At 41.1% G+C, this 26,056-nt stretch overlaps 8 protein-coding genes across 10 annotated transcripts; 4 read left to right on the top strand and 4 right to left on the bottom strand.

Moving 5' to 3' along the window:
* On the top strand, positions 1-3,703 carry LOC140763872 (very-long-chain aldehyde decarbonylase GL1-10-like). Its single transcript, XM_073102246.1, has 5 exons — positions 1-411; positions 754-1,076; positions 2,956-3,103; positions 3,193-3,225; positions 3,336-3,703. Exons 1-5 carry the CDS (start codon positions 82-84, stop codon positions 3,411-3,413), a joined length of 912 nt encoding a protein of 303 aa, XP_072958347.1. The 5' UTR covers positions 1-81; the 3' UTR covers positions 3,414-3,703.
* A 560-nt stretch (positions 3,704-4,263) lies between these two features.
* On the bottom strand, positions 4,264-9,330 carry LOC140763378 (vacuolar protein sorting-associated protein 24 homolog 1-like). Of its 2 annotated transcripts, none has more exons than XM_073101548.1 (6): positions 9,055-9,330; positions 8,891-8,967; positions 8,107-8,209; positions 7,438-7,559; positions 4,727-4,918; positions 4,264-4,646 (listed from the first exon to the last, which is right to left on the bottom strand). In XM_073101548.1, the coding sequence occupies exons 1-6, from the start codon at positions 9,164-9,166 to the stop codon at positions 4,557-4,559; spliced, it is 696 nt and encodes a 231-aa protein (XP_072957649.1). In that variant the 5' UTR covers positions 9,167-9,330; the 3' UTR covers positions 4,264-4,556. The 2 variants fall into 2 exon arrangements, with proteins under 2 accessions (XP_072957649.1, XP_072957650.1); XM_073101549.1 differs by having other exon boundaries at positions 4,264-4,637.
* Positions 9,331-11,519: 2,189 nt separating this feature from the next.
* LOC140763154 (probable xyloglucan endotransglucosylase/hydrolase protein 32) lies at positions 11,520-13,178 on the top strand. Its single transcript, XM_073101219.1, has 4 exons — positions 11,520-11,852; positions 11,929-12,029; positions 12,215-12,432; positions 12,524-13,178. Exons 1-4 carry the CDS (start codon positions 11,657-11,659, stop codon positions 12,879-12,881), a joined length of 873 nt encoding a protein of 290 aa, XP_072957320.1. The 5' UTR covers positions 11,520-11,656; the 3' UTR covers positions 12,882-13,178.
* A 270-nt stretch (positions 13,179-13,448) lies between these two features.
* On the top strand, positions 13,449-15,777 carry LOC140762276 (arsenate reductase 2.2). Its single transcript, XM_073099980.1, has 3 exons — positions 13,449-13,607; positions 13,721-13,859; positions 15,374-15,777. Exons 1-3 carry the CDS (start codon positions 13,525-13,527, stop codon positions 15,539-15,541), a joined length of 390 nt encoding a protein of 129 aa, XP_072956081.1. The 5' UTR covers positions 13,449-13,524; the 3' UTR covers positions 15,542-15,777.
* A 302-nt stretch (positions 15,778-16,079) lies between these two features.
* Positions 16,080-17,708, bottom strand: LOC140763483 (probable cysteine protease RD19D). Its single transcript, XM_073101690.1, has 4 exons — positions 17,168-17,708; positions 16,931-17,050; positions 16,593-16,836; positions 16,080-16,505 (listed from the first exon to the last, which is right to left on the bottom strand). Exons 1-4 carry the CDS (start codon positions 17,651-17,653, stop codon positions 16,237-16,239), a joined length of 1,119 nt encoding a protein of 372 aa, XP_072957791.1. The 5' UTR covers positions 17,654-17,708; the 3' UTR covers positions 16,080-16,236.
* A 254-nt stretch (positions 17,709-17,962) lies between these two features.
* Positions 17,963-18,997, top strand: LOC140762275 (proline-rich protein 1-like). The gene is made up of 2 exons (XM_073099979.1): positions 17,963-18,431; positions 18,543-18,997. Exons 1-2 carry the CDS (start codon positions 18,254-18,256, stop codon positions 18,851-18,853), a joined length of 489 nt encoding a protein of 162 aa, XP_072956080.1. The 5' UTR covers positions 17,963-18,253; the 3' UTR covers positions 18,854-18,997.
* Positions 18,965-21,089, bottom strand: LOC140762273 (purine-uracil permease NCS1). Its single transcript, XM_073099976.1, has one exon. It carries the CDS (start codon positions 20,680-20,682, stop codon positions 19,042-19,044), a length of 1,641 nt encoding a protein of 546 aa, XP_072956077.1. The 5' UTR covers positions 20,683-21,089; the 3' UTR covers positions 18,965-19,041.
* Positions 21,090-21,229: 140 nt separating this feature from the next.
* On the bottom strand, positions 21,230-25,425 carry LOC140762274 (transcription initiation factor TFIID subunit 15). 2 transcript variants are annotated; one of them, XM_073099977.1, is made up of 8 exons: positions 25,342-25,425; positions 23,588-23,722; positions 23,105-23,466; positions 22,799-22,993; positions 22,466-22,549; positions 22,214-22,295; positions 22,011-22,137; positions 21,230-21,724 (listed from the first exon to the last, which is right to left on the bottom strand). In XM_073099977.1, the coding sequence occupies exons 2-8, from the start codon at positions 23,705-23,707 to the stop codon at positions 21,501-21,503; spliced, it is 1,194 nt and encodes a 397-aa protein (XP_072956078.1). In that variant the 5' UTR covers positions 23,708-23,722; positions 25,342-25,425; the 3' UTR covers positions 21,230-21,500. The 2 variants fall into 2 exon arrangements, with proteins under 2 accessions (XP_072956078.1, XP_072956079.1); XM_073099978.1 differs by lacking the exon at positions 25,342-25,425 and having other exon boundaries at positions 23,571-23,718.
* Positions 25,426-26,056: the final 631 nt, after the last annotated feature.

Below are 26,056 nucleotides of genomic sequence, written 5' to 3'. Positions count from 1 at the left end.
CAAAGAAAACTTTCGTCCCACCGAAGCGGATACGCGTTCCCGTCGTCCGGGGGTGAGAGAAAGAGGAAGGGTGGTGAGAGCATGCTGCCGTACGGGAACACGGCCGAGGCGGAGGCGGCTCTGGGGCGTAGCCTCACCGCCTTGGAGGCGTTCTGGTTCCGGTACTCGGCCGGGATTCCGGACTACATCTTATATTACCATAATATCCTCTTCCTTTTTGTTATTTTCACTTTGGTTCCTCTCCCCTTGGCTTTCCTCGAACTCCGCCTCCCGTCCGCCATCTCCCCCTACAAGCTCCAGCCGAAGGTCCGCCTCCCGCCGGGAACCTTCTTCCAATGTTACAAGGATGTCATGTGGGTTTTCCTCCTCGCCGTTGGACCTCTTCAACTCGTCTCCTACCCCACCATCAAGGTTCGTATGTTTTCTTCTCGTTTTGTACAATCTAGGTCTTCTATTTATTTTATTTTCGCGATTTTGATGCGTTTTACGATTTGGGTTTTTCTTTTCTAGCCTTTATTCGGACATTTGCTTGCTAAAATATTGCATTTTGATTTGGTTTTGGGGGATCTTTGCGAATGGGTTTGGCGTCTCCGAACCTTTCGTCAAGTTCTCTCATCCATCCTTTTGCTTTCTACGATCTGGGCTTCATTTTCTTTTTTCCGCAACTTGATTCGTATTACGATTTGTCTTTCCTTTCTGGGCTATTTTCTTAGTAAAAGATTATATATTTTTTTTCGCTAATGTGGGTAGCAGATGATTGGAATAAGGACTGGATTGCCGTTGCCGTCTCTGGGAGAGATGGCGGCACAGCTGGCGGTGTACTTCTTGATCGAGGACTATGGGAATTATTGGATCCACCGGCTGTTGCATGGGAAATGGGGTTACGAGAAGATCCACCGAATCCACCATGAATTTACGGCGCCGATTGGCTTCGCCGCTCCCTATGCGCACTGGGCGGAGGTGCTTATTCTTGGCATTCCAGCCTTCATTGGCCCGATGCTCGCCCCTGGCCACATGATCACCTTTTGGCTCTGGATCATCCTCCGCCAGATGGAGGCCATTGAGACCCATAGCGGGTAAGTACCATATTTATATTAATGGTTAATGTCTCTTGCATTACTCCATTATCTTAGTTATGACAAGAAGAAGAATAAGAAGATCCCTAATTTATGGCATTCGAAGAGGTGAAGTTGATTGCTGAGCTGTTTGCTGGTCAGCAGTCAAAGAAGGATATAAATAGGTAAGGTGGTTAATTTATGGCTAAAGCCATCATAAGAGGGCTACTTTCCGGATCTGCAGTCGTGAATCAGTTAGATATCCTTTGTGCTAATTGAAGGGGTTAGAGAAGATCTTTGGAGAATACGGTTGTTGTTTACTTTGAGGAGAGCAACCATTGGGTGAAAATGTGTGATATGTTAAGATGAGGGAAAGCCTATGGCTGGTGTCATTTTTTTTTCCTAATTCAAAGGTTTTTCGAATCACTTCAATAGCTTTCCATTGTCAACCAGTAGTTATTCCCAGCTTTCACATTAAAAGATAGCCAGCGTTTAGTTTATTCAACTATCTTATGTCACTAGTTATTGATATAGAGTAATAAATTAAATTTGCTAGGTCTGATGACTGGTGATGTGTGAGTAGAAAACAACTTGTACATTTTCATGTCCTTGACTAGCTTGCTCAAGTATGTAATTCCATAAATCCTTTGGTACAATCTAAGGAGAACTGCAGATAAGCATCACCTAGGAAAATCTGCTCTATTGAGTTGATTGTTGGAGAGCCAGATTATAACTAGCAATTAGGAAAATGAGATAGAAATACATTCAATGCTCATATTGATGATAGAGGAGCCTTGGTATATATCATTGTCAACGTTAAAGTGATGGACCTTGCTATTCCACTAGAGTCTAGAGACTATATGAAGCGTTCTATAGCCATCAGAGAATATCATCTGAACAGGACTAATTGAGCTTCAAGATCTTGGCCATATTATTATGCCATTGAGGCCTATTAACTTATAGGTATGGTCTTACTGTATGTAAATCTGTCTCATTTTTAACATATATCTCCATGTGCTTCGCACCAATGTTTGGGGCTGTTGTTCATTCAGCTCTCACCCTTGGAATGAATAGAACATCTCATATGAAATGTCAATGATTTTCATTCTTTATTGCAAACTCCTTTCTGGTCTAGTGGAACCCAGGAGTGCTGCTCCATTTTTGAGTCTCGATTGAGCTTATGCGGTCTTGGGTAGCTATGATTAGTGACCTTACATATGCATCTTAGACTTTAGCTCAGAAACTAATTCTGGACGAGATTACAATTACAATATCTAGACATTCTGTCAAGTTGCAACGGGTTTTAGGATTTGCTCATTCCTTCTGTGAACCCTTCTAATCTCTGTGTTATGCTTGTATTTAACCATCATTTAGACTGGAAATGTCTAGACGCTGTTGTTGATGACAGTGATGGTAGTCTCATATTCATATAGAAAACCAATGGACATTAGATTAAGATATAACGTATCACCAAGTTGTGAAAATCTAACTGTCTATGCAACATGCCGATTCCCCGTGTCCTTGGTAGCTATGGCTCTCATTCTCGTTTTATGTATCACCTCTCCATCCTTTGTTTATTCCCCTGAAACTTCCTGTGCACACCCTAGGTATGGTCTTAAGTGAGTTCTCCTGCCCAGTCATCATTGGCCCCTTGTTTGGGAGGATACCTACTAGTGCCTCTCAAAGAGTATGCTTCTCCAGCATTGCTTTGCTGCTGATAAGGTAGCATTACATCACTGTACCCTTGTTTAGAATAATCTGTATGCAGGATGCTATTTGGAGAAGTTTTTCCTCTAATATAAGCATCTATGGCATGGGGAAAAGAGGATTGTTGCACATATAAAAATGTCTGTGCTAATTACTGCTAATGCAAAAGGTCCACTGACATGTTTTTTGGCAGTTATGATTTTCCACTGAATCCGACAAAATATATTCCTTTCTATGGAGGAGCAGAATATCACGACTATCATCACTACGTAGGAGGACAGAGCCAAAGTAACTTTGCTTCAGTGTTCACATACTGTGACTACTTATATGGAACTGACAAGGTAAGTTGATTGTTTAATATTTCCAAACTAGCATATTTTAGACAATGAGAAAAAAACATGTACTAATGCTACTTCCCTTATCATCTCAGGGCTATAGATTCCACAAGGCACACCAAGCCAAGGTACTTATGCAGTCTTTCGATTGTCCACATACCTCAGTATCATCTTTATTTAAGTTGACTAGTTGTTTTCTGCTTCTCTACTTCAACTATTTTCTCTTCATTTGAATCAGTGGAAGGAGGAGCAGTGGAGAATGAATGGCCAAACTGGAGAAGTCGATGCTGCGAACTACAATAAGAAGTCTGAGTAGGCATAAATTTTGTTTCAGAATCTATGTGCAGATTGTGATCTCACTTGTCTTCCCACCTATTTGTCATGCATTCCATTTCAAAGTTGTGGGTCGCAGAATCTTAGGCTATGTTAATGGGTGGTGTATTCGCCTAGGGTAGTCTATATGCACAGTGGCAGCGTGTTTGTCTTCTTGCTGTTGCTACTGATGTCGCTGCTGTCTTTTATCAACCAGTTTCATTGTGGATATCTCAATGAACCGAATTTGTTGAACTAATAAAAACGTGAAATCTCTCCTTGTTTCTTCTTTGATTTAAAGAACTTGTCTGAAATGTCTCTGCAACTATTTGCTACCTGCTCTTGTTTTCTGTTTCGGTATCAGTCTTGTCTAAAAGCTTTTGCGCACAAAAATGGTTGCTTACCTTAGCATATCATACTGCAGTCTCTCTAATTTTGCTACTATCTATTGGTACAACTCGGCATTCTTATCTTATCTACACTCAGTACTTACGAATACATGAAATCAGTGACTAGTAACAGTACATCTTCCTAGCTAGTATGAAAAAAATGAAAATAGAAAAACCAATCGTGTGAATTCTCACTTACTGGAAGGCCAAAACCCATGTTCGTTCCTCTTTCGATCCTTTTTCTTCCACTCTCCAAACGCCACCACCCTTTCTCTCCATTGAGCTCCTGTTCTTATCTGAATAGGGTTTTGTGGGATAAGACCCAGATTTATTTACTTTTTATATCCTGCTAGATAACAAAAGAACCAGATATTTATGAAGCACGCCACAGCCCAAGAAGCCCAGGGGTTGCTGGGTATTTCCTCTGGACTTCAACTCAAAACATTAATGCAGATATCATAACTCTTGAGAAGGGCATTTTTATTAATATCACCATCAATTGAAGTTAAAGCAACATCTGACCACACAGAATTGAAGGCATCACCACTGATAGAATAATATACTCCATTTTACACTTCCCGTTATCCAGTTAGACATTGATAGAAGAATATCATGCCTTCTATACAAGAAAGTTACAAAGAGACTTATCGAATTTAAATGAATCACACCATATTATCACTAAGATATTGGAGTAACTCCCGCACATTGATCATCACAAACAAATCCCATCCAAGTTAAAAGCTCAAGATAGAACTCTCCTATGACCTCACATTTGCAAGCCTTGCTCTCATCTCTTCTAGATCTCCATCATCGTCAACACCCTCAGCCACGGCTTCTCGCTGCATACGCTGAAAGAGAGTCCATTACCAGCTTTTGGAACAAGTGCATGGAAATTAAGGCATCTGTCTGAGTCATCAAGTATATTTACCTCCTCGGTAGCATTGCTTACTGGGGTTTGCTTGACCCTCTCTCTCCTAGCAGCATCTGGCAGCTGTGAGATTGTCTCACCTGCTATTGCAGCAAGAACTTTGTCCACTTCCTCGTCTATTTCTTCTTCTATGTCCTCAGAGTCCAAAGCTGTATCAACCGCATCATTCACCATTTCTTCAATCACCCCTGCCTGAAGTTTAAAAGATCAAAGCGATGTGTAGATACCAATGAGCACAAGAATAGTGCATTTCAAGATAACTGTTTAAAATAGAAGCTGAAATTCGGTACTCTGAAGATGGCACAAGATGAATGATAGTGTATCAAGGTTTTAAAAGACCGTAGATAGTAAACAGGTGGACAAGGGATCATGCAGTGCCTAGGCACTAGGCGATCTAGATAGGTGCTAGAATATTAAGGCATTTAAAAAATAAATCAAATAAAATAATAATTAGAGAAGAAGTTAAAATTAATACATATAATCTAAACAATTTACTATTACATTCTTGTTAAGAACTAGAGTAAACTATTAAAATCCATTAATTCATCAACATGTACAATCATTTTAATTTTCTAAGTCAATTTACACAATTTACATACTAAAAAATGATATGAGATGTTAAGGAGGTCAGCTAGGCAAAACCTAAGGGGATCCTAGTTGTATTATATCTAACACAACACCCTATGCATTACGGCAAAAGTGTTTTAAAACAACATGGTGTATCGTTTTATTCTGTCTTATGCCTTGAGACAGAAAACTTTTCCAGCATGACAGTTACTCTATTACTCTGTCCTAACTCTTATATATCTCGTGAAACTTTGGAAAACATGGTTTCTGGTAGCATGGTTTTAACTAACATAAGCATCAGCAATAACTACAGCAGATCAAAAATTACAGATATCACAGTAGGTAATCTGTTTTCTTACTCACTAACTAGCAGTACTGTTCGAAAACAAGAATTATGGAGAGGAAGGCATCATATAAGATCTACATTAGAAGAAATAAATTGGTTAGGCAATTGCCAATCTTTTAGAGGTATCATCACATCTCAGAAAATAGTTGAGCATCTTTGAGAACTCTACAAGAAAAGACGACATAGATGCCAACTCGGGTTATTCTTACTTTCCTGACTCGACCTCAATTCGATCACTTGTACTCGATTGTTTAGGAATATGCTGCATCACGAGATAGACTATGCGGGATGGACCCGCCCTCACGTTGGGCCAGAAGCCTCGTCTCCTTCAACTGATGCTCCCTTTTACCCCGCGGGAGTCTTGTTCGGATAAAGCCCTAGTATGTCCTTGAATTTATCCGAGACTTGAGCAAAACCCAAATTGGAGAATTCTATTCGCTGATAGTGGGGCCACAAATTGACCTCTCATACCTACTAATTGTTGTATCTAAGATGCATTCCCCCTAGCTCCCGAAATACCAACATAATTTGGCACGAAAGGAAAAACCCAGAGAATAATTAATCCAATATTCTTCTACTTCATCCATACATGCCCTGGTGTAATGTAACACATTACAGGGAAAATTGCCTAAATTCCAGCAAAGAGCAGCTTCCTATAGTTTCTTTTGTGCAATCCTTCACCGATTTTATGCGTTAAATGCTTGATTTAGGCACAAAAGAAATCAACTAATATGTTGCAATCGCCTTCAAGGAAGATGATCATGATATGAGTTGCAGAGCTGGACAAATTTGAACACGAAAATTTTGAAAGCAGTAGGAATCGATTTTAACTTTTAGAATGACTTGAGATTTGAATATGTTGTTCCTTTAGAAGTCAGGAGTCCAACACAACTAGAATTTCGTCGATCAAATTGGTAGATCAAAAGTTATGATTAATATACTAACCAAAGATCAGAGGATGGTAAGATGGATGTAGATGATGAAAGTTATGTGGTTAGGATTAGGATTATGGAAGAGGATAATGAGTGTGGTGGGTGAATAATATTTTGAACAAAATGAGGAGAGAGTAGGGAGTGGCTAGTCGCTGGAGTGAGGAGGGAGAAGCAATCGAGGGTTAACCTTGGCCGTGGAAGAAAGCTTGAGGTGGATAACGAGAGGGGAAAAGGAGAGAGGAGATTGGCTCAAGCTTAGATGCAACAAATGCTCGAACAATCAATAATCCCAAAGTGGCTGCTATTCCACGTATTTAGAGGCTAGTCAATCGCCCGAAAATCATAAACAAATATAATAAAATACAACTTAACCAATGGGCATTTGAACACTCCTTGACTGCATTCGAATGGCAAAAAATAGTGCTCTGTATGTGCGAACGTTGTGCAGGTGTTCAAATATGATGTTCAAATGGCCCTTTCTGATGTTCGAATACACCAGGCAGAATTTCTTATTGTTATCCAAAAACAAATATAAAAAATGATCCAATTTGAGACCGATTGATCGCGTTCAATCCATATCATAATCAAGACCACAACACAATACACCATGAAAAATACAAGCTTTCTATGAGAAGGCCATCGATCCAAAGGGATCAAATATCCGGTGTTAGTAATGAAGATGAGTCCCATAAAATTCTTGCAAGAGCTGAAGAAGCGTCTACATAAAGCACCGTATCCTATTTTGTCCACAACACAATAATGATCTCTTTTCTCTCATTGATTTTAGCAAATTTCCTCTAAACACATCAAATGTGACAACTGGACAAATGAAATGTAATGTGCAAAATAATAGACAGAGAAAATACCTTAGTCATCTCTTTACCGAATTCTTGCATCGTAGCAGCCACTTCAGGAGCTTTCATAAGCTTATTAACAATTTTCATGACCTCAGCACTCTTGGACAGATGGCCCACTGTCCTGACAGTTGCTGAAATTTATACAAGCAAAGAGAACCTTCCTAGGATTAATATATTTACAGTACAAAGAGATGAAAATGCACGGACCTTAAACATAAATTAGACTAAATGTGACTTAATCTCAAATTTAGCTCTGGTTTGAAGTATTATGTGAAAAGATTATCACTTATAAGTCAGAAATGAGATGAAAAGAAGGCTTATTTCTATTTTACATTTTCTCCAAAACTATCTTAGGGTCAAATTCATTGTACGTCAACAATGTAACTTTTGATAGATATTTCAATATAAAGATGATTCTCCTTTGGCATAAGTTTAAGTAATTATTTTTCTCCTTTGGATCTCTTTAGATAACTCTCTTCCCCTCTGGCATAAGTTTTAGTAAGCTTAATACAAACACTTGCAGTGTCATAGTATATTGCAACAAAAACAGTAGATAATAAACCAATTTACAAAGAGGATAACAAGTTATCGAGTTGAAAATGCTTACATGGAGTAAATGATGTAACTAACCTGCAGTTTACCTTCCAAGAATCTTACAGAAAAGAAAATATAGCCTACCGACTTGTTCACCGAGATGCATTGAGACTGAATTGAGTTGAGCCTTATTTTCATAAAGACGTTTCACAGCTCGTCTTGATCTCACAATTTCCTTAGCAAGAGCCTGAATACGAAAATTGTAATTAGTGCTGCATGATATGTCATTACTTGGACCTCAATTATATTCACATTAATATCATACTGGTAGATACAATAGGGGATACTGTTTTTCGTGATGAAACAGAGCTATATATTTCATTTTAAAATGTTGTTCATTCTACAACTGTAACAACAAAATAAAATACAATAATAGTAGGAAGGCAGGGTGGACATTTTGTCGCTGTTGAAATAAAACTAGCCAAAAATAAGGTAAAACAAATAAATGATCTGAAGTATCAAAAATGTGCATATGTTTAGTATTATTTGGTTCATGTATGTAGCCATGATGGTTACAGTGGTATGAAAAGCTACCTAAACTAGCCCCTAATCTCACTTCCATACCAGCAAACTTCGGTACCACTCAACCAGTTCAATCAAACTACAAGAACCCATTAAATTCCATTTTCTTTTTCAACACTTCAAGCAAAGGAGGCGTAGGACAAGAGAGAAAACCCTAAGTAAAACGTACAAGACGAAATGCGCAGGGCCTTAATGACCAACAATTACATAATCATTGAACCGGAGAAAGGAACTCCTTATTTTCCATTTCGCCTGCATCCATCGGCAAATAGCAACTACAAACTGAAACGATCTCCCCGACCAAGATACGAACTTTAATTAACTCTTCAAACAAATGGAAGCAAACCTTAGCAGATCCCATGTCGTTCCTCTTGGCCGCTTCTTTGATCGCCTTCTGCACATTGCGCTCTTCCCTCTGCACGTCTGAGGTATCGAAATCAACCAAATCCATCAAAATAACAAACTCGAAGCCAAGAAACGGGTGAGCGGAATTACTAACGAGACCCAAACCTCTGATCTGGCGATCGATGTTGAGGCACTCTTTCCGAAGCCGCCGCTGCCAATCCCTCAATTGCTCTTGGGGATTTGGTTTTGGCTTCAACAGATTCTTCACCTTCTCCATTTAATCCTCCTCGACCTAAAGAACTCAAACAAAAGACGAACTCCGAAATCGATAGTCCCTTTTTTTCCCCCTTTTACCGCGCTAAAGAAGAACAACAGTTTAGTTTGTGTCAGGTTGACCTCCGATGACTCGGTCTGGTTTGACCCAATTCAACTCCGGCTCCGGAAATATTCGGTGTTTCTAAAGTTGTTCTTATTCCATTAAATATGGTGGGTTGTTATTCATAAATATCCCTTGATTTGCACGAAATGAAGTTGCTACCTTTTATCTTTCTCTACTAACTGAACATTGGTAAAAATGGTGAATAATTTTAATATTCCTACTAATTATTTTATAATATATTAGGTGGTTGACCCTTAAGACTGTTTTATACTTATCCATAATCTTAGGTTCATTGTCTTCGCCAAGTCTAGCCTATCCTTAAAAACCGTCATCAATGATAAAAATTAAAAAAAAAATTACTCCGTCTATGGAACTTCTTTTAAATAAAAGGGTTAATTATTCTAATCCTCTGAATTATGTTCAATTTTTACAGGAACCTCCTAAATTCTAAAATTTTAGAGTGATATTGTAACCTAAAATATTTAAATTTTTTTAGGAGATATTAACATAATTAACCCTTAAAAAAATCAGCCTATAGGGCAACCTTAATCCAAGTACAAAAGGGCCACACTTAACTTTGAGGTCTACCCACTTGGACTGAAAAATTAGCATGTATGCAGTGCATCTATCTAATTTTACTTTAGTATGATATATATTTTTTTATTAATCTATAGTGCCATATAAGTTATATAAATGGGACCTTAAGAGATCAATTAGGAACATTGCAATCGACAAAACGATACCCTGGAAAGGCCCAATGCTACCAATCTTGTAGGCCAATTGCACTCCAGTTTTTGCTTTCCGTGTAATGGAATTTAATTTAAATCGCTTTCTATGGCCCATCTTGTCTCTTAGTGAGGAATTACAGATGTACAAGAACAGCAATTCCGGGCCAGATTTAAAGGATTTTGTTTCGGATTTCTATTTGTCAAACACTTATCTTATTACTCCAGAGTTTTCGTGTCTGAGTTTGATTAGATTTTAAGGCGTTTAACTCAAGATGGTTCCTAAATTTGGGACCTATGCCGACTTGAATCTTGAATTGGATTAATGTTTATAGAGATAGTATTCATCCGTTAAAGGGGGTGGGGGTTTGGGGGGTTGAGTCATCATTAACGTTATCAATTATTTGGTATATGATTGGCTAGAATTGAGTAGGCTTTTGCTTAGGGGAAACATTTTGTATCCATATCCATCTATTGACTGTTTAGGAGATTCCTCTACGTCTGAAACTGTGAAGTTAATTGCATCGAATAATCATAGCAAAGTACTGGAACGACCTCCTCCTTATACTTAAACGAAAGCCAAGTTAATTATCCATACTCAAAGTTCCTTATATGTTTCTTCTTCTTCTTCTTCTTCTAACAAATCATTCAGTTGACATGCATGTACATACTGGCAGAATATAAAGAATTAGTATAGTAAGTAGCACATTAAATGGCTCACATCATATGCATGCAGTGCAAGTGTGTGAGAGAGACATATCAACTAGCTACCCATGCATGTGGGGCTTGCACTTTTCCAGGCAAAGAGCAAGCTTAACAATCCAAACAAAGATCAGCATGAGCTCATTTAAATGGAGACAGATCAACTGCCCAAAACCCTAAACAGTGTGCAGATCATATTAACTAGAAGAGAGCATGTAGCACATGTAATCATTGGAATGTTTAAAAATAAACTCCTCCATAGTACAAGAGAAAGAATCGTTGTAATTTCTTTTCGCAAGATTTGCATTACTATGCAGTTGGAAATTGGCATCCATTGCTTTTTGGAAGGTTTTATAAGCAACTTATGTGCAAGTGCAACCGTCTTTGGCGATCCCCTACGTTAGAGGATAAGATAGAGGGGCTGTGGAAGTGCAGTGCGTGGATAGACAAATGACTGCAATTGGATGTATTTATTTCATCAGTTCATGGCTCTCCATAATCAACTAATTAGCCACACTATGATGAGTATACAGTGGATTTCTCACACGAGCACTGCTGAATTCTATAGTGTCCTTAGTTTAGAAGAAAGTAGAAGATCGGACAAGACAGTAGCTGTCAACTGAGTTATAAGTTAGATATGGTTGGCAGATAAAAAGATTAGGATAAACTCTACAAGTCCTTGTTCTTACTGACCATCAAAATACTTCAACACGAAATTAAGCTGAAATGATGGAAGTGGTTGGTTCTACTTGGTATTGCTTTCTGATAAATAAGAATAAGATTCTATTGCAGGTAGTCTAAATCCTTACCCTATCTATAACTTCCATCAACCTCCTTAAGTATCTATCAATCCTCTTGGCATGGACCAATCAAGCTTCCTATTTATATCACATGAGCACAGAATAATACACCACCCAATTAGGCATCTTCCCTCCTAGATTTCTCCAGATTAATTAACGCCATGGCTACTCTGCTTTGCTTCCTTCTTCTCCTATTGCTCCATCCCATTAATGGGCAGCCCTCTCCTGGGTACTACCCAAGCTCCAGGTTTAGCCCTCTAAGATTTTATCAAGGTTATAACAACCGTTGGGGTCCTCAGCATCAGTCTCTCTCCCAAGACCAGTCTTCTTTAACAATTTGGCTTGATAGCAGCTCAGGTGATCACTACATTAAATTCCTCTTTTGTTATAAATTACACTTTTTTGTGCTCAGAATTAACTGGGAATTATGCAGGAAGTGGATTCAAATCCATAAGATCGTATAGAAATGGATACTTTGGTGCCTCTATCAAACTCCAAGCTGGTTACACTGCTGGTGTCAATACAGCGTTCTATGTGAGGGAACTTTAATTACCCAGTTCTACTTATTAGTTGCCAATTATGTACCAATAAAGTATTAAGTCATACAAGTATGCATACAAATAATCTTTCTCCATTTAATCTAAATCCACAAGGCTCTGAGCTTGCACTCTTAACGTTTACTTCTGATATATTAACTCACACCTTTTTGGGAATTGAAGCTCTCAAATAATGAAGCCTACCCGGGGTTCCATGACGAAATCGACATCGAATTCTTGGGGACGATACCTGGCGAGCCATACACGTTGCAGACTAACGTCTACGTCAGGGGGAGTGGGGATGGTCGAATCGTTGGAAGGGAGATGAGGTTTCATCTATGGTTCGATCCCACCGCCGACTTCCACCACTACGCCGTATTATGGAACCCGGACGAGATCATGTTAGTCCAGCACAGTTAACTTTATGTTCTCTTATACTAGTAATATAATATCAGAGCAGAGGATATGAGTTCGAATTCTCCATGCTTACAGATTCTTCGTAGATGATGTGCCAATTAGAAGGTATGGGAAGAAGAGCGAAGCCACCTTCCCTGACCGGCAAATGTGGATGTACGGATCCATCTGGGACGCATCGTCGTGGGCCACCGATCAAGGCCGGTACAAGGCCGACTACCGCTACCAGCCATTCGTCGCAAAATTCACAAGGTTCATGGTCGGAGGATGCACAGCTGATGCTTCGCCCGACTGCCGCCCGGTGCCGGCATCGCCGTCCGGCTCGGGACTCAGCCGTCAGCAGTATGCTGCAATGCAGTGGGCTCAGAACAACCACATGGTGTACGACTACTGTCAGGATAACGGCAGGGACCATTCCCTAACACCTGAGTGCTGAAGCTGACATGGACCTTTTAGCTTGCTCATGATCTACAGATAGTTTGGATTTATTGTATGCTTTTTGTTTTGGTGTTGGTTTGTGATTTCTCCAAAAGATAGCTGCCCTACTGCTTGCTATGTGTCAGTAGTTGAGGCGTTTCTGGTCCTTTTCTTTGCATCTCCCACAAAGGTACAAGGGAGAGAAATAATTGATCTGAACGAAGTGAAGTACAATTGATTTGTATTGCAAGATGTAAGTTAGCATTGCAATTAAGTACAGCAATAAATACAATAAACTTTATGGTGTGAGTGTTCACATGAGCCAATCTTTCTGTGTTGTATATTTACAAGTACATATGAGTATATACTAATGAGATATTGATTAAAGAGACTCATAATGTATAAGTTTATCGATTTAATTAGGATAATATTAAGTTTTAATTTCTATTAAAAATGGGATTTCATATTTATTATTATTTCTATGAAAAAGAAAATTGGCATTCCATATCCAATTTGGACCAAGGATTTCCAGGGAGGTGGATGGTATTTTTAAAGATAAAGGGGCTGATGTACTATTTTTGCACCTTTTATTCCGCCATAAGGAAGGCAAATATCCGAAGAAGGGGATGATAGCGTAGAAGAAACGCGAAGAACGAGCGACGATGGCGAGAAGTCTTTCCTACATCACGCCGTCGCAGCTCATCTCTATTAGTCGCAATCCCAAAATCGCCATTGTTGATGTCAGGTAACTCAATCCCTACCAAACCCAAGTCTCCTTCTTTTGGAAGTCTCTTCTTGATGCTTTAGCTCGCTATTCCCCCTTTTTTTAGTGTCTGGTTGTAAATAATTTGTCGACAGGGATGAGGAGAGGAGTTACGATGCTCACATAGCCGGGTCGCATCATTACCCTAGCGATACCTTCTCCGAGAAGCTCCCCGCCCTTATCCAGGCCGTCAAAGGGAAAGATACCCTCGTCTTCCACTGTGCCCTTAGCAAGGTATTGATCAAATTTGGATTTTTGTTCTTCGTGTTTCGGTATTGTTGGGTGCAGGCGATTTTGAAAGATCTTTTCTTTGCCGGTTTATGGGTTTGTTTATATATTGATCCTTTAATTAGCTTGATCTAATTGTTAGAATTAAATAGCTTGATCTTGCAGTGTAATGCTTGTTCGAACGCCTTAACCAAAAGAAAGAGGTATAGAAGAAGCTAAAATTGTTGTTAAAGTTCCTCTCAGATTGCTTGTCCTAAATTAGGGTTAGCAAGACTATGATGGATCTAGGAATATGAAATCAAGAATAAAATAAAGAGGAAGATCTGATCTTTTAGACTATTCCTTGGCTGAAACTAACCTGTTAAGCTGTTGTGTATGGAATAATATCTATCATATCTCAGATAGGTTAGACTTTCTGCATTAGTCTTAATTACATTAGAAGCATTGGATGGTGTTAAGCTAGAAGATACAAAACCACATAAGACGAGATGGTGAAACTTTGAAGAGGTAAGTGAGAAGTTTCAATGTTAGTAAGGTTTTCTGGAGGCTCCAACTCTTAGGTGCTGGAAGAAAGACCGCATAGCTTGTTAAAAAATAGGACTTGGGAAGATTGAGTGAACTTTCTAACATGACAGTTTGGAGCTTCTCGTTATCATGGATTTCTTCTGAGATGCTAGATAATTCCAGCTTTAACTCATAAATGTTCCATCAATTGCTTCTTCAACCTGCTTCTTGACGGAGATCTAAAACTCTGAAAAGTACCACTAAACAGGAAGTGAAACCTAATCTAGAAGAAACTAAACTGAAACCTTTCTACAAGAGACTATTGCATGAAGTGTTCTTGCATTCGTTCTCCTCTTCTAATTGTCGCTGCCTTGTGCACCTTTATCTATGAAGATTACTGTCAGACATTTGTGCTTGAGAAAAAGTAAAATGAGAAGTTCAATATACATGGAGATGTCCATGAAAACCTTTTCATTATTGCAGGATGTTGTTATGTCCACTTGCACCAGAAATGTTATTGATGCCTTGTCAAAGTGTCTCTGTTTCTTTGAATCAAAGTAAATATGTGGCTTGTCTGTTGCCAACTTGCCATTCAAGATGAACAAACAACTCTTATTTTACCAGCGTGAAACTTTTTCATGTCATGAATTGTGATTATCACGATAAGTCTCCCATTTGTCTAACAGGTTTTATTGTGAGCTCTCTTGTCTGATCTGTTCTTCACTTTGGATTTAAGCAAAATATCATGATTCTTCACTCAGTCAGAAATATCCGCCAGTTCTTTTATAATATTATATCCCGCTTTTATCAATCATACACCAAATAAATGAATGAGACAGAACAAATGTCCATCAGATGTTTGTTTCGCTTTACTATCTAACATGACAAGAGTATCACTAAAATACTACACCTATTCAAAGCAAAGTCACAGGGCATCCGCTGCCTCTAAGCTACTTATAGTTATCTTGACTTACGGAATTCAACTTGTTTCATGTTTCCATCCATTTCCTTTTCAGGTCCGTGGCCCATCTTGTGCACTGCTTCTTTTAGATTATTTGTCAGAAACTAAAGAAGATGGCATAAAAAATGTCATGGTTTTGGAGCGCGGATTCAATGGCTGGCGAGATTCCGGCAGGCCAGTATGTCGCTGCACTGACCTTCCCTGCAAAGGTGAAAGATCATGAAAAGCAATCAGGACGCCGGCAGCATCATAATGCAACAAAAATGAGCAAAATATGAACATTTCTTTTGTGGGTATTTGTGGTTTCTTCGGGTCTATTAACAGATTTGAATTACCATTTGTTTGACCTTCTATATTTCTAGTGCCGAACTCATCACCTGGGAACTCCTCACATATATTGGTCAGCCTCTTGCTTGCAAACTGAAGTCAAATTTTATAATAAATGCTCTGTTCTAGTAATTGTGTATGAATACATTGTTACAGGTTGTTATATATATCAAACAATTGCAAGCAAAGATATAGTAGATCACGCAATTGTTTGCTGCAATCTTTATGTGACTGGCCCTTCATAAATTGAAAGAGAAATAACAGAGTATTGTATTCCTCCTGAGATCAAATTGAGGTGGAAATGGAAAAAAAATATCCTTTTACAATTTCTCCTCCTTCCCACAGAAGAATCACTCGGACAGTGGATGACCAAAATTACTTCACGGGAAAATTTCATCAAAAAAATCAACATCCAATTCACTCACAGATTGGAAGCTGCAACCAAGTCATCTTCATTATTTTAAAAACTACTTAGCATATATGTAAGGTACAATCACACGCTGCAAACTATCCTAGCTACTCAAAGCAAAGTTTGTGCTTTGTAAACATTAACAAACATATATTTTCTTATGCTATGCATCATTCCGTAAACTATGCTGATGCAGCTACAGCAGAGACCATGCTATCAATTCCACAAATGTTATGCCCCCTACACAGCTTATAATATCCCTCTTCTCCCCAATGATTTCCCCATGAGTTCTTTATGATCCAGTAAGGCCTATACCCAAGTCTGAGAATGGAGAAGCCCCTGGCTCCATATCCCACAAGTAGCACACCATGGTTTACCCACTTCTTTGGGCAAATCAATGGGCAGGAAACCCCTTTCATGTACGTCTGCATGAACGCTGCGTTCAATCCAACTGCAAAAATGTTCAATTTCATCACTACAAGGTACCAAAGACGTCTCATGCTTAGATCCAAGAGCTAAGAAGAGGCTAGAATTTTACCTGCAAGAGGACCTCGGTGGACAAGATTAGCCATGATCTGGTCCTCATCAAGAGGAATGCTGCTGAAATTTGCCACTCTAACCGCGATTTTATCTCTGTTAAACTTGCATTCGCCTTGCTTCCCAGTGTAAGGGTAAGATTTCTCCTCCTCCAATCCACCAGCTTGCATTAAGTAGTTGTAGGCGTTAGTCATTAGCCCACCACTGCACCCATTGTTGCATTCGTCCTTCTCTACTGCATCACACTGCATTAAATGTTTATGAAGGAGAAGTGGGTTAACATATTATAACTTCACAAGGTTGGAGATAGATAAGAATATAGAGATGTCTGCGGCTAACCGTGTGATCGCAATCTACGAGCTGCTGCTCGCTAAGGCTCACAAGCTTGCCGGTGGCTACGAAGTTTGCACCTTCAACTGCTCCAGTCGTGCTGAATGCCCAACAAGATCCACACACGCCCTGCTTAATTTGATAGCACCAAATTATAAATAAGGTCCAAGTTATTATTCGGGTAAAATATATGATTTTATATGTAAATTTTCCTAAAAAAAATTAGGGAAAGATGGCATCAGTTGCCTGCATCTTAACGTCCGTAACCGCCCCCTTCTCCCTCCAGTCGAAGCTCGACGGCAACCGCTCCACCTCCATCCTCGCCGCGGTAGGATACTCCGGGTCTCCGTCGTACCAAGACTTACCCTTCACAGCCAGCCCTGTGAGCTGGCTCTCGAACTCCTCCTCCGTGAGGTCGGAGAAGGGCGTGATCCCGTGCTCGGCGGTGGGGTCCAGTATCTGGTGCTCCGCCGCCCGGGCAAGGTTGCGGGCGAAGACCCTGAGGCGGTGAGCGTACTCCTCGCGGCCACCGTACTCCTTCCCGTACATACGGATGAATGCCTGGAATTCCCGCTCCGGGCTCCCGAGCCGGCGGTTGCGGTGGAGGGGTGACGTGACCTCGAGGATGGTGGCGTCATCCGACGAGGGGTACGATGCTCCCGCGGCGCACGGTAGTAGGAGGAGGAGGGAGAAGAGTGGAGGAGAAAAGAGAAGGGTGCTTCTCACCGCCATTATCTGGAGCGGTTGCGATTACTTCCCTCTTCCCACTTCGCTCAGTGTTGTTATATGGAGGTGGGGGTTTAACAATTGGTCCTGTTGTTTTGGAAAAATTACGAAGATAACAACACTATCCAACGGCAGTTAAAGCTCCCTTATGAGGGTAAGTAGGTCGTCAGCTTTCCTGTGATGCATGCAGAGGGAACCGTGGAGAGGGAGACACATGGACGAGTCTGATGTCCACGTGGCAGCAATTTTTCCGTACCGTTCCTCCCTAATTTGACGCCATGGGCGGTGGCCATTCATGACGGAGCTACAATTACATGGAGCCTTTTGAATCGCTCATTAGTAGTAGTAGTAGTATTATGATCTTATATATATTGGATTTCGTACAGTAGGACAAATATCTACTTGGTTGACATGTTTGGATTTAATAACGTCGTTGAATTAATTTGTCCTACTACGTGGCTGCGTTGCTTGTTGTGATCGACTTGCGAGCGAAATGGCGTTCACGTCCACTGGAGTTGGCTTCACGTTGTTCCCGGCCCACCTCCTTGTATAAAGAGAAGAGGAGAGAGGAGAGGAGAAAAGTGAGGAATTTCCAAGAAGACAGACATGGGAAGGTGTTTGATCTTGGCCGCCATTGCAGCACTTGTGGTGAGCTTCCATGGCGTCGTCGTCGAAGGATGGTCGTCCTATGGGGTGCAGGCAATCCACGTAGGGGGCACTGTCATGTGCCAGGATTGCTCCAAGGACTGGAACGAATGGGCCCACGGTGAAACCCCCATTAAGGGTAGGTCTCTTTTACCTCATTCATACTCCAACTTTTTAGTATTCACATTTCAAGTCCTACAATCTTGAGTTTATTTTCAAAAAACATCCTCCGTTGACTGCAAATGGACAGGGAGCAAGGTGGCAGTGACGTGCATGGACTCGAGGAACAGGGTGGTGTACTACACCAGCGACCTAACGGACGATCAAGGTGTGTTCGACCTGGCGGTGGAGAAGTACGTCAACGGCGAGGAGCTCAAGCCCGAGGGCTGCGCCGTGAGGCTAGTCTCCTCGGGAAGCGACACCTGCAACGTCATGACCAACTCCGGCGGCGGCCAGTCCGGCGTCGCGCTCTACCGCCCTTCCCAGGTGGACCCGGTCATGGTCAGGTACACCGTGGGGCCCTTCTATTTCACTACTCCGACCTGCGATTTGCCCAAGTAATGTCTCATAAATGGTGTTTGTTAAGTACGTGGTTGTGATTAATCCTCGCTGTTTCTCGATGATGTGGAAGAGTCCATGTTTTGGTAATTACTCAGTGCTTGTAATAAGGATAAAGTAAAGCTTTTGCAATCAACTTAAATATGCTTTATAATCCCCTAATCTGTAATATTTTACATAGAACACCACAACTAAATAGTCTTGAGATTTTTCCCGCTTCCTCTATATTGGCAAAGAAGCCAATATACCGCGCTAGAAATGAAGAAGCTCACGAACCAGGCGTTGTTGTAGGCCACAACAAACACTTCCAAGGTGTTCGACGAAACGCCGACCTTCTGAAGAAAGCCCGGGATGATAGGCAGTACTCCAGCGAGCAGAGCAACCAACGCCTTAATATTGAAACCTTTCTGGTAATAATAAGGAGAAGTAGGATCGTCCAGATACAACGCGCTAACGTCCAATTCCATCTTCTTTACTAGGTAGTAATCAGTAAGAAGTACTCCACCAATAGGTCCCATGAGAGCAGAGTACCCAAGTAACCAAGTATAGACAAAGCTCTCACTTGAGCTCAGCAGCCTCCAAGGCTGGAACGCAATGCCTAGAAGAGCAGTAACAAGAGCACCGGTTGCGAAATTGAACCTTCTCGGGTTGAGATTCACGAGAGCATTCGCCGGAGCGACAACATTGGCGGCGATGTTGGTAGTTATAGTAGCAAGACTAATGCCAAAGATGGCAACAAGTGTAGTAGATAGCCCACCAATCTTTCCGAGAAGCTGTATCGGATCCGAGATGACACGGCCAAAGATGACCTCCGTTGCAGAAGTGATGGCTAAGCCGGCGAAGGTGAACAGCCCCATAAAGATCGGCATCCCGGCCTGGCCGAGGATTTGGTCCTTCTGGCTGCGGGCATAGCGGGAAAAGTCCGGGATGTTGATTGCCACCGTCGCCCAGAAGCTAACGTTCGCCGTGAGAGACGGGAAGAAGATCGACCAGAACTCGGGTTTAGACAACCGAGAAGGCAAAGATAGCATCTTTCCAAATCCACCGGCTTTGACATAAGCCCAAGTTAGAAGAGAGCAAGTTAGGAAGATAAGTATAGGAGCAGAGTACTTCTCGAGCTTGCGAATACCATCCATTCCCTTCCAAACAATGGCCAATTGGGCTGACCAGAACACCATGAAGCAGGAGAATTCGAGGAGGGAGGTGCCCAACCATGGGATAGGGGAGAGGAAGGAGGAGGACTTGAATTGAGGAGGGAGGAGGAGGAAGACGGCTCGGCCGCCGATCCAGGACTCGATGCCAAACCAGCCGCAGCCGACGAGGGCGCGGAGGAGGGAGGCCACGTGGGCGCCGCGGGACCCGAAGGCTGCTCGGGCGAGGACGGGGAAGGGGATACCATGAGCGGCGCCAGGGACGGCGGAGAGGACGAGCGTGAGGAGAACGACGAGATTGGCGAGGAAGACGGTGGAGAGGGCTTGGATCCACGACATGCCGAGGTCAACGAGGGTGCCAGCGAGGTAGTAGGTGGGCACGCCCACGACGAGGCCGACCCAGAGGCTGGCCATGTCGTGGGCGGTGAAGGTGCGGTCGGACGGCGGGGTCGGTGCGAGGTCGGAGTTGTTTGGCGAGGGATTGGACTGGACTCCTGTAATAGGGAATTTGGAGGGTAGCGAAGGGAAGTGAGGGTTGGAGGAGTGGAGAAGGGCGGGATAAGAGAAGGGGTGGTGTTTGTTGAGACGGAGGGATTTGGATTTGGAATTGATTTTGATACCGGCGGTGGTGGAGGAGAAGCAGGGGCGGTGGAGATGGAGGCGGAGATAAGTGGAGGCCATGGGAGGAAGGCAGGAAGGCGATGGACTTGTCCAATTTGTAGAATTTTTTAGGATTGAAGCTAACTATAATTCTAAGTTGTACATAGAGAGACAAGGTTAGTGGTTAGGGAATGAGTGCGTATGACAACGAAGATACCCATTCACAGCGAACGAAGTGGAACTGTGGAAGCTGCTACCAACCAATCGGGAAAATGATTAATGATCCAGATGTGACATGATTAATAATTCATCGTTAGTAGAGCTGTAAGAGTTGGTAGGTCACCGTGTCATATGCAATATAGTTATTGAGTTGCTGAGACACTTAACAGAAGGATCAAAACAATTTTGGCCTTTATTCTTTATGAGCATGTGAGGATAGCAATTAATGTCGTGCGAAATACTACAATCATTTGTTATTACAGCAACTTTCGTCTCTTGGATACCATACACAAAAATGATAATTGACTCCAGAAGTGGTGAAATTACTTCAAGCAGCAGTAAGCAATTAGCACCAGATTGACGGTACCCACACAATTTTTCATTAGAGAGTTCCATAACATGGTCATAAAGATAGCAATGCAGAAATCATGTAATAGTTTAAGTTTCTAACCATAAAGTTTTAATTTCCACAAGAAGAGAAACCATTTAAAGCCTAGCAGCTTTAGAACATTCTCCAGCAAGGGTAAAAAAAAAAGAAAAGACAGGCATTGCAACATTGGCCATAGCTACTGCCATATTCTGCTCTATTAGATAATAACAGTTACCAAGAAAATTTGCATACCAGGACCCTATTCAACGACCAAAAATTACCATAAACAGGAGTCAGGAGTTGGATATAACTACCACTCTCTGTAGCGATCACGCTCTCTTCCATGCTCCCGGCCTCTGTCATAATCATAATCTCTGTCTCTCCCTCTTTCCTTCTCACGGTCTCTCTCTCTTTCTCTGCTACGGCTTCTGCGTCTTCCATGCCCCTCTCTTTCCCTGCTCTTGGTGCTATCTCTGTCATTGTAGTCTCTGCCTCGCTCTTTGCTTCTCTCTCTACTATCTTTCTCAGAAACACCTGTAATGACCATTTACATAATATATTTCCTTTTAAAGCCGAACAGAACATATATGTTAGAAAGAAATCAGTGGTCAAACTGAACTTCCTATTGACAAATTCACTTTGCACTGCAGCTTCACAAACTAGTAACAAGTTCACTATTACGGAAGCAAGACTCTAGTTCCTAGAAATTAACTGTAATCCAACAATTAAAATGAATTCCTGGAAGAAAAGTTTCATGAAACAGTGGCTCCACAAGAAATGAAGCAAGCCAAATACAATTTTAAGAAACAGGGAGAAATACCTATTTCCTCCACCTCCCATCCAGCACGACCTGCACCAGGAATCAATTGACCAGCTTCATTTCGCTGTGTTTTGGCACGGAACTTCTTTTTGAGGTTGCCAAACTCATCGTATATCTCTCCATCATCCTAAACCCAGATAAAAGTACTTGTAAATGTAAAATACATTGTCATCATCATCTATACTAGTATGTCTTACACCAACCTCTTCAGCTTCTCTACGCCGTCTTCTTGTTTCTTCAATTTCTTCTTCATCAAGTTCTTTATAGCCGCCAGCACGACCTCCCCTGAAAAATTAAATACGGTTTAAATGCAAGGCTTCAGTGAGATGACAAGTCACCAAATCAACAAACTATAGGTGTTCCAGAATCTTCACATCTTATATGTCATTAATAATGCAAAATTTCAAACAAAATAAAAACTATATTAGCTGCAACGCTATGGAATTAATCATTACCTCACACCACCCTCATTGTGACCTGGCTTATTGGTGTTACAGATATTGCACTTAGTCCGTTTTGCCCAGTTGATATTGCCACACCTGAAACGTTTATAAAAATGTAGGAACCATGGCTCATTAAGCAGAAAAACGGAAGTAGGTTTCAGAAGACTTTCCAGTTGCACTAGAAAGAGCAAGGGATTATCAACAATTTCCAAATAGTATCGCAGGGACAACCAAATATCCATGATAAACGAGTAACGTGTTTTAACAAAAAGTAATAATAAAAAATAGGATCTAAAAGAAACTAGTAATATTGAGATAGAGTCAGATGAAAATTGGCACCCTTACATTGGACAGGGCCAGTCATTTGGACCAAAAAGTCCTGTAGGCCCAGTAGCAGGACGGCCAGGTCCACCTGCATCATTGCTACCACGGCCCTTGCCTCGACCACCTCCACCAGGACCACTGCCACCAGCACCAGCAGGCCGAGCTGTTCCACATCGATTGCAAACACCACGAAATGCAAAGTTTACATTGGAGCAGCTGCAGGAAAGAACCATGAGAAAGGGAGCAATATTTCTCGAGACAAGTTGCAAGTTGCAACAAGTATGAGTGTAATTGTGCTAGAAGAGTTGCTCACCAATCATCACAGACCTTGTATTTGGACATAACCAATCTCCATCTTGCTGCCATGCTTTCCCTGAGGCATCACCCCGTCCTCTACCTCGGCCTGCACCATCATTTATCTCATCATTTTCGCCAACATCACCTGTCATACTTGGATTTGTAGCATCGATGAACTGTTGGTTATATGAATTATCAACTGAATCTTTGGTCTTTGATTCTGCTATGTATACTTCGATGATGCTTCCATGAAAATCCTTGTTGTGGAACCAGTCCACAGCAGCCAAAGCAGCATGTGGATCCTCATATGTAATTGTTGCATCTCCCTTCGGCTCATTGGTAACTTTGTCTCTGTATAACCATATTTTCGGTCGCCCAGTTCTTTTATCTTTCTGCTAAATTTCATTGTACATAACAGGTTACCGTAAGTATGTGAACCTTTTTACTGGAACAATGAAGTATTCAAAGAACTATTGAGATGGTTTCAAAATGATACCTGGTGAGACCCCATACCTTTAGCAACCCTATGGTGCCAAAAAATTCGGCCAGCATAATCTCATCAGTTCCAGGAGGTAGTTTACAAACATACACGGAGCCATTCGTTGGTCCTCCCCTCGAAATATAACTTGCCATTTTACCCGAAATAAACTGATCACATGCAATACTCTTGATTAGCATTTTAGCATTTGAATCAAATTATTCTTATCCAACAAATGATATCAGATTTCTACAGCCTCTCATTTAACAGAATGTTTAATATTCAAGAAGACATAGTTATGTGCAAGAATAACCAGGTAACCAACAAAAGCAGCACAGACTGCATGATGAAACTCTGATCTAAATGGTAATATATAATAAACAAGAAAACAATATTTTACTACAATCATTGGAAGGGGAAAAAAATGAAATGCACACCAATTAATTCGATATTGGTATAACAAGTATAGCTTACAATGAACTTATACTTGGACTTTATCCACATCCACCATCCGAAAAGAAGACATAAACATGAAATAGATATACTCGCCAATGCCAGCTAATGAGATCAACATAAAATTTACTTAGCAAAAGAATTGGGCGGCACCATAATCCTAAAGAGCGGCAACATATATGGAAGATTGAAATTCATATGCAAAACTCTAGTGCTCTACTACCTAAAATGTCAATCATACATGTTATTCAATGAGGTAATCCACATCAAAAGAGAACTTATTCAGTGAGGTAGTCCGCATCAAAAGAGCATTGTGATACACTGATACATGACCATCATAAGATGCAGAAATAAGGTCCCATATTGTCCTAAAATAGATCACATAGAAAAGAATAGCATAAAATCCATAATGGATAAAATGATTACAAATCTTGTTTAACTCACATGACACAAAAGAAGAGGTTGAAATAGAAAATGGAGAAACAGAAATCCATTTTCTTATATCAAACTTAAAAACAATGTTAAACATGAAAAAACTGGTGATCATTTGGCATAATGCATTTCAAGATGCTGCATCTATAGTGTTAAATGAGACACCATCGTAGGGGGAAAAAAAGCCTTGGATCTCCCCCCTTTTCTTCCCCTCGAAGGTCAAGAGCATGTTTTTCGACATCCACTCATAATTAAGTGAATTTCAAGATGCTGCATAGGATTCCAAATTAGCTCTTGGAAATAATACGTCATGGGTTTCATGGACCAAAAGCTGATTTTAATATTGCACTATATATATGTAGATGCAGTTTTTGCAAATAGATGAAACCAAACAGAAATTCATAACGATAAGGCAGATAGTCTTCTAAGTTCTATAAAATGTCACACTTTGCGTCACTTCCACTCGGATAGGAATACCAAAACCACAACATCCCGTGCATAAACATCATAACGCAATGCAGCTGCACTCAACAGATTGGCTGCACAAAACGAGCCGGAGCTTCCGATTTATCCAGAACACACAGACACACACAAGAGGAGGTAAAGATCATAGAAAAATAAAAATAAAATCCCCCAATCCCGCTAAAACGAAATAATTCTCCTGGCATCGCAAGAATTCTCAATCTCTACCTCTACGAGACCATTTAATCAAATTCCACAAACAGTCGATCAACCTTGAAAAAGGAATTAAGACAAGAGGATGCCATCCGAGAACCCATCCATCGGCGAAATCCAACTGGATAACGAGACGATCGATACCACTAGAAAGCAAAAGGGAACCAAAGGAAACCCTAACGGAAGCGCGGGGTCTAACACAAGAGTCGGCGTACGAGGAGATCCGTACCTCGAGTAGCGATTCCTGCGTCTCCAAAACGAACCCTAGAAATGGGAGACCGAGGAGGGAAGGGAAAGAGACTGGGAAGAGACGTCGCTTAGCGGCATAAATAGTAGGAGTAAGACGGGGATTACCATTTCGGAATGGCCTTTGATATGGGCTTCGAAACCTACCGTTATGGCCGGCCCAAATGAAGCCTGCTAAGTTAACACCCACAAGTTAGCTATTTATTTTTACGCTCTAAAATTTAATCATATATCTAAGTTAAATAAAATTAACTACACTTAATAATATTGAATTTAAGCACACATTCTCATCTAAGAATTCCATCAAACTGCAGACGAACATATTCTATGAAGCACGATTTTAAAAAGGAAATAATTAGTAATGCACGTAAAGGAGAAGCGTTCAAAAGCCAGGAAGCCCACGTTTCTCGGTGGGCTCCACATTCTTCCCTAGTTTCAACCTTGCTGCTAAACTATATATTTAGATTACCCCATTCTCAATATTCTCATACAACTATCTTAGATATGATAGCTCCCAGGAGATGCCATCAAACCAAGAATCACCGCATCATACACCATCCGCCCCGTCTCTAAACCTCCCCTCCGCAGCCTCCACAGTTCTCGTCTTCGTCTTCTCCTTCCTCTGCTTCTTCTTCCTGTGGGTCTACTGCAGCTGGTGCACCGCCTCCTCCGGCGGCAGATCCGTAACGACGCTGCGC

Source organism: Typha angustifolia, chromosome 7 (genome assembly GCF_048772165.1).
Source record: "Typha angustifolia cultivar Huaian chromosome 7, ASM4877216v1, whole genome shotgun sequence".
Classification (NCBI taxonomy): domain Eukaryota; kingdom Viridiplantae; phylum Streptophyta; class Magnoliopsida; order Poales; family Typhaceae; genus Typha; species Typha angustifolia.
Note: the sequence above shows the minus strand (reverse complement) of the source record. Positions and strands in the feature narration are given on the sequence as shown.

Coding starts and splice junctions, on each gene's coding strand:
- LOC140763483 (XM_073101690.1), bottom strand. CDS start 17,653: ATGGCGGTGAGAAGCACCCTTCTCTTTTCTCCTCCACTCTTCTCCCTC. Junction 17,051..17,167: donor TTACGGACGTTAAGATGCAG/GCAACTGATGCC, acceptor CAAATTAAGCAG/GGCGTGTGTGGATCTTGTTG. Junction 16,506..16,592: donor CCACCGAGGTCCTCTTGCAG/GTAAAATTCTAG, acceptor ACATTTTTGCAG/TTGGATTGAACGCAGCGTTC.
- LOC140762275 (XM_073099979.1), top strand. CDS start 18,254: ATGGGAAGGTGTTTGATCTTGGCCGCCATTGCAGCACTTGTGGTGAGC. Junction 18,432..18,542: donor CGGTGAAACCCCCATTAAGG/GTAGGTCTCTTT, acceptor GCAAATGGACAG/GGAGCAAGGTGGCAGTGACG.
- LOC140762276 (XM_073099980.1), top strand. CDS start 13,525: ATGGCGAGAAGTCTTTCCTACATCACGCCGTCGCAGCTCATCTCTATT. Junction 13,608..13,720: donor ATCGCCATTGTTGATGTCAG/GTAACTCAATCC, acceptor ATTTGTCGACAG/GGATGAGGAGAGGAGTTACG. Junction 13,860..15,373: donor TCCACTGTGCCCTTAGCAAG/GTATTGATCAAA, acceptor TTTCCTTTTCAG/GTCCGTGGCCCATCTTGTGC.
- LOC140763872 (XM_073102246.1), top strand. CDS start 82: ATGCTGCCGTACGGGAACACGGCCGAGGCGGAGGCGGCTCTGGGGCGT. Junction 1,077..2,955: donor GCCATTGAGACCCATAGCGG/GTAAGTACCATA, acceptor GTTTTTTGGCAG/TTATGATTTTCCACTGAATC. Junction 3,104..3,192: donor ACTTATATGGAACTGACAAG/GTAAGTTGATTG, acceptor TTATCATCTCAG/GGCTATAGATTCCACAAGGC.
- LOC140762273 (XM_073099976.1), bottom strand. CDS start 20,682: ATGGCCTCCACTTATCTCCGCCTCCATCTCCACCGCCCCTGCTTCTCC.
- LOC140763154 (XM_073101219.1), top strand. CDS start 11,657: ATGGCTACTCTGCTTTGCTTCCTTCTTCTCCTATTGCTCCATCCCATT. Junction 11,853..11,928: donor TTGGCTTGATAGCAGCTCAG/GTGATCACTACA, acceptor GGAATTATGCAG/GAAGTGGATTCAAATCCATA. Junction 12,433..12,523: donor TGGAACCCGGACGAGATCAT/GTTAGTCCAGCA, acceptor CCATGCTTACAG/ATTCTTCGTAGATGATGTGC.
- LOC140763378 (XM_073101548.1), bottom strand. CDS start 9,166: ATGGAGAAGGTGAAGAATCTGTTGAAGCCAAAACCAAATCCCCAAGAG. Junction 7,560..8,106: donor GCATCTCGGTGAACAAGTCG/GTAGGCTATATT, acceptor TATAAATTTCAG/CAACTGTCAGGACAGTGGGC. Junction 4,647..4,726: donor TAAGCAATGCTACCGAGGAG/GTAAATATACTT, acceptor ACTCTCTTTCAG/CGTATGCAGCGAGAAGCCGT.
- LOC140762274 (XM_073099977.1), bottom strand. CDS start 23,707: ATGGCAAGTTATATTTCGAGGGGAGGACCAACGAATGGCTCCGTGTAT. Junction 23,467..23,587: donor GCACCATAGGGTTGCTAAAG/GTATGGGGTCTC, acceptor GAAATTTAGCAG/AAAGATAAAAGAACTGGGCG. Junction 22,296..22,465: donor CACAATGAGGGTGGTGTGAG/GTAATGATTAAT, acceptor TTAATTTTTCAG/GGGAGGTCGTGCTGGCGGCT.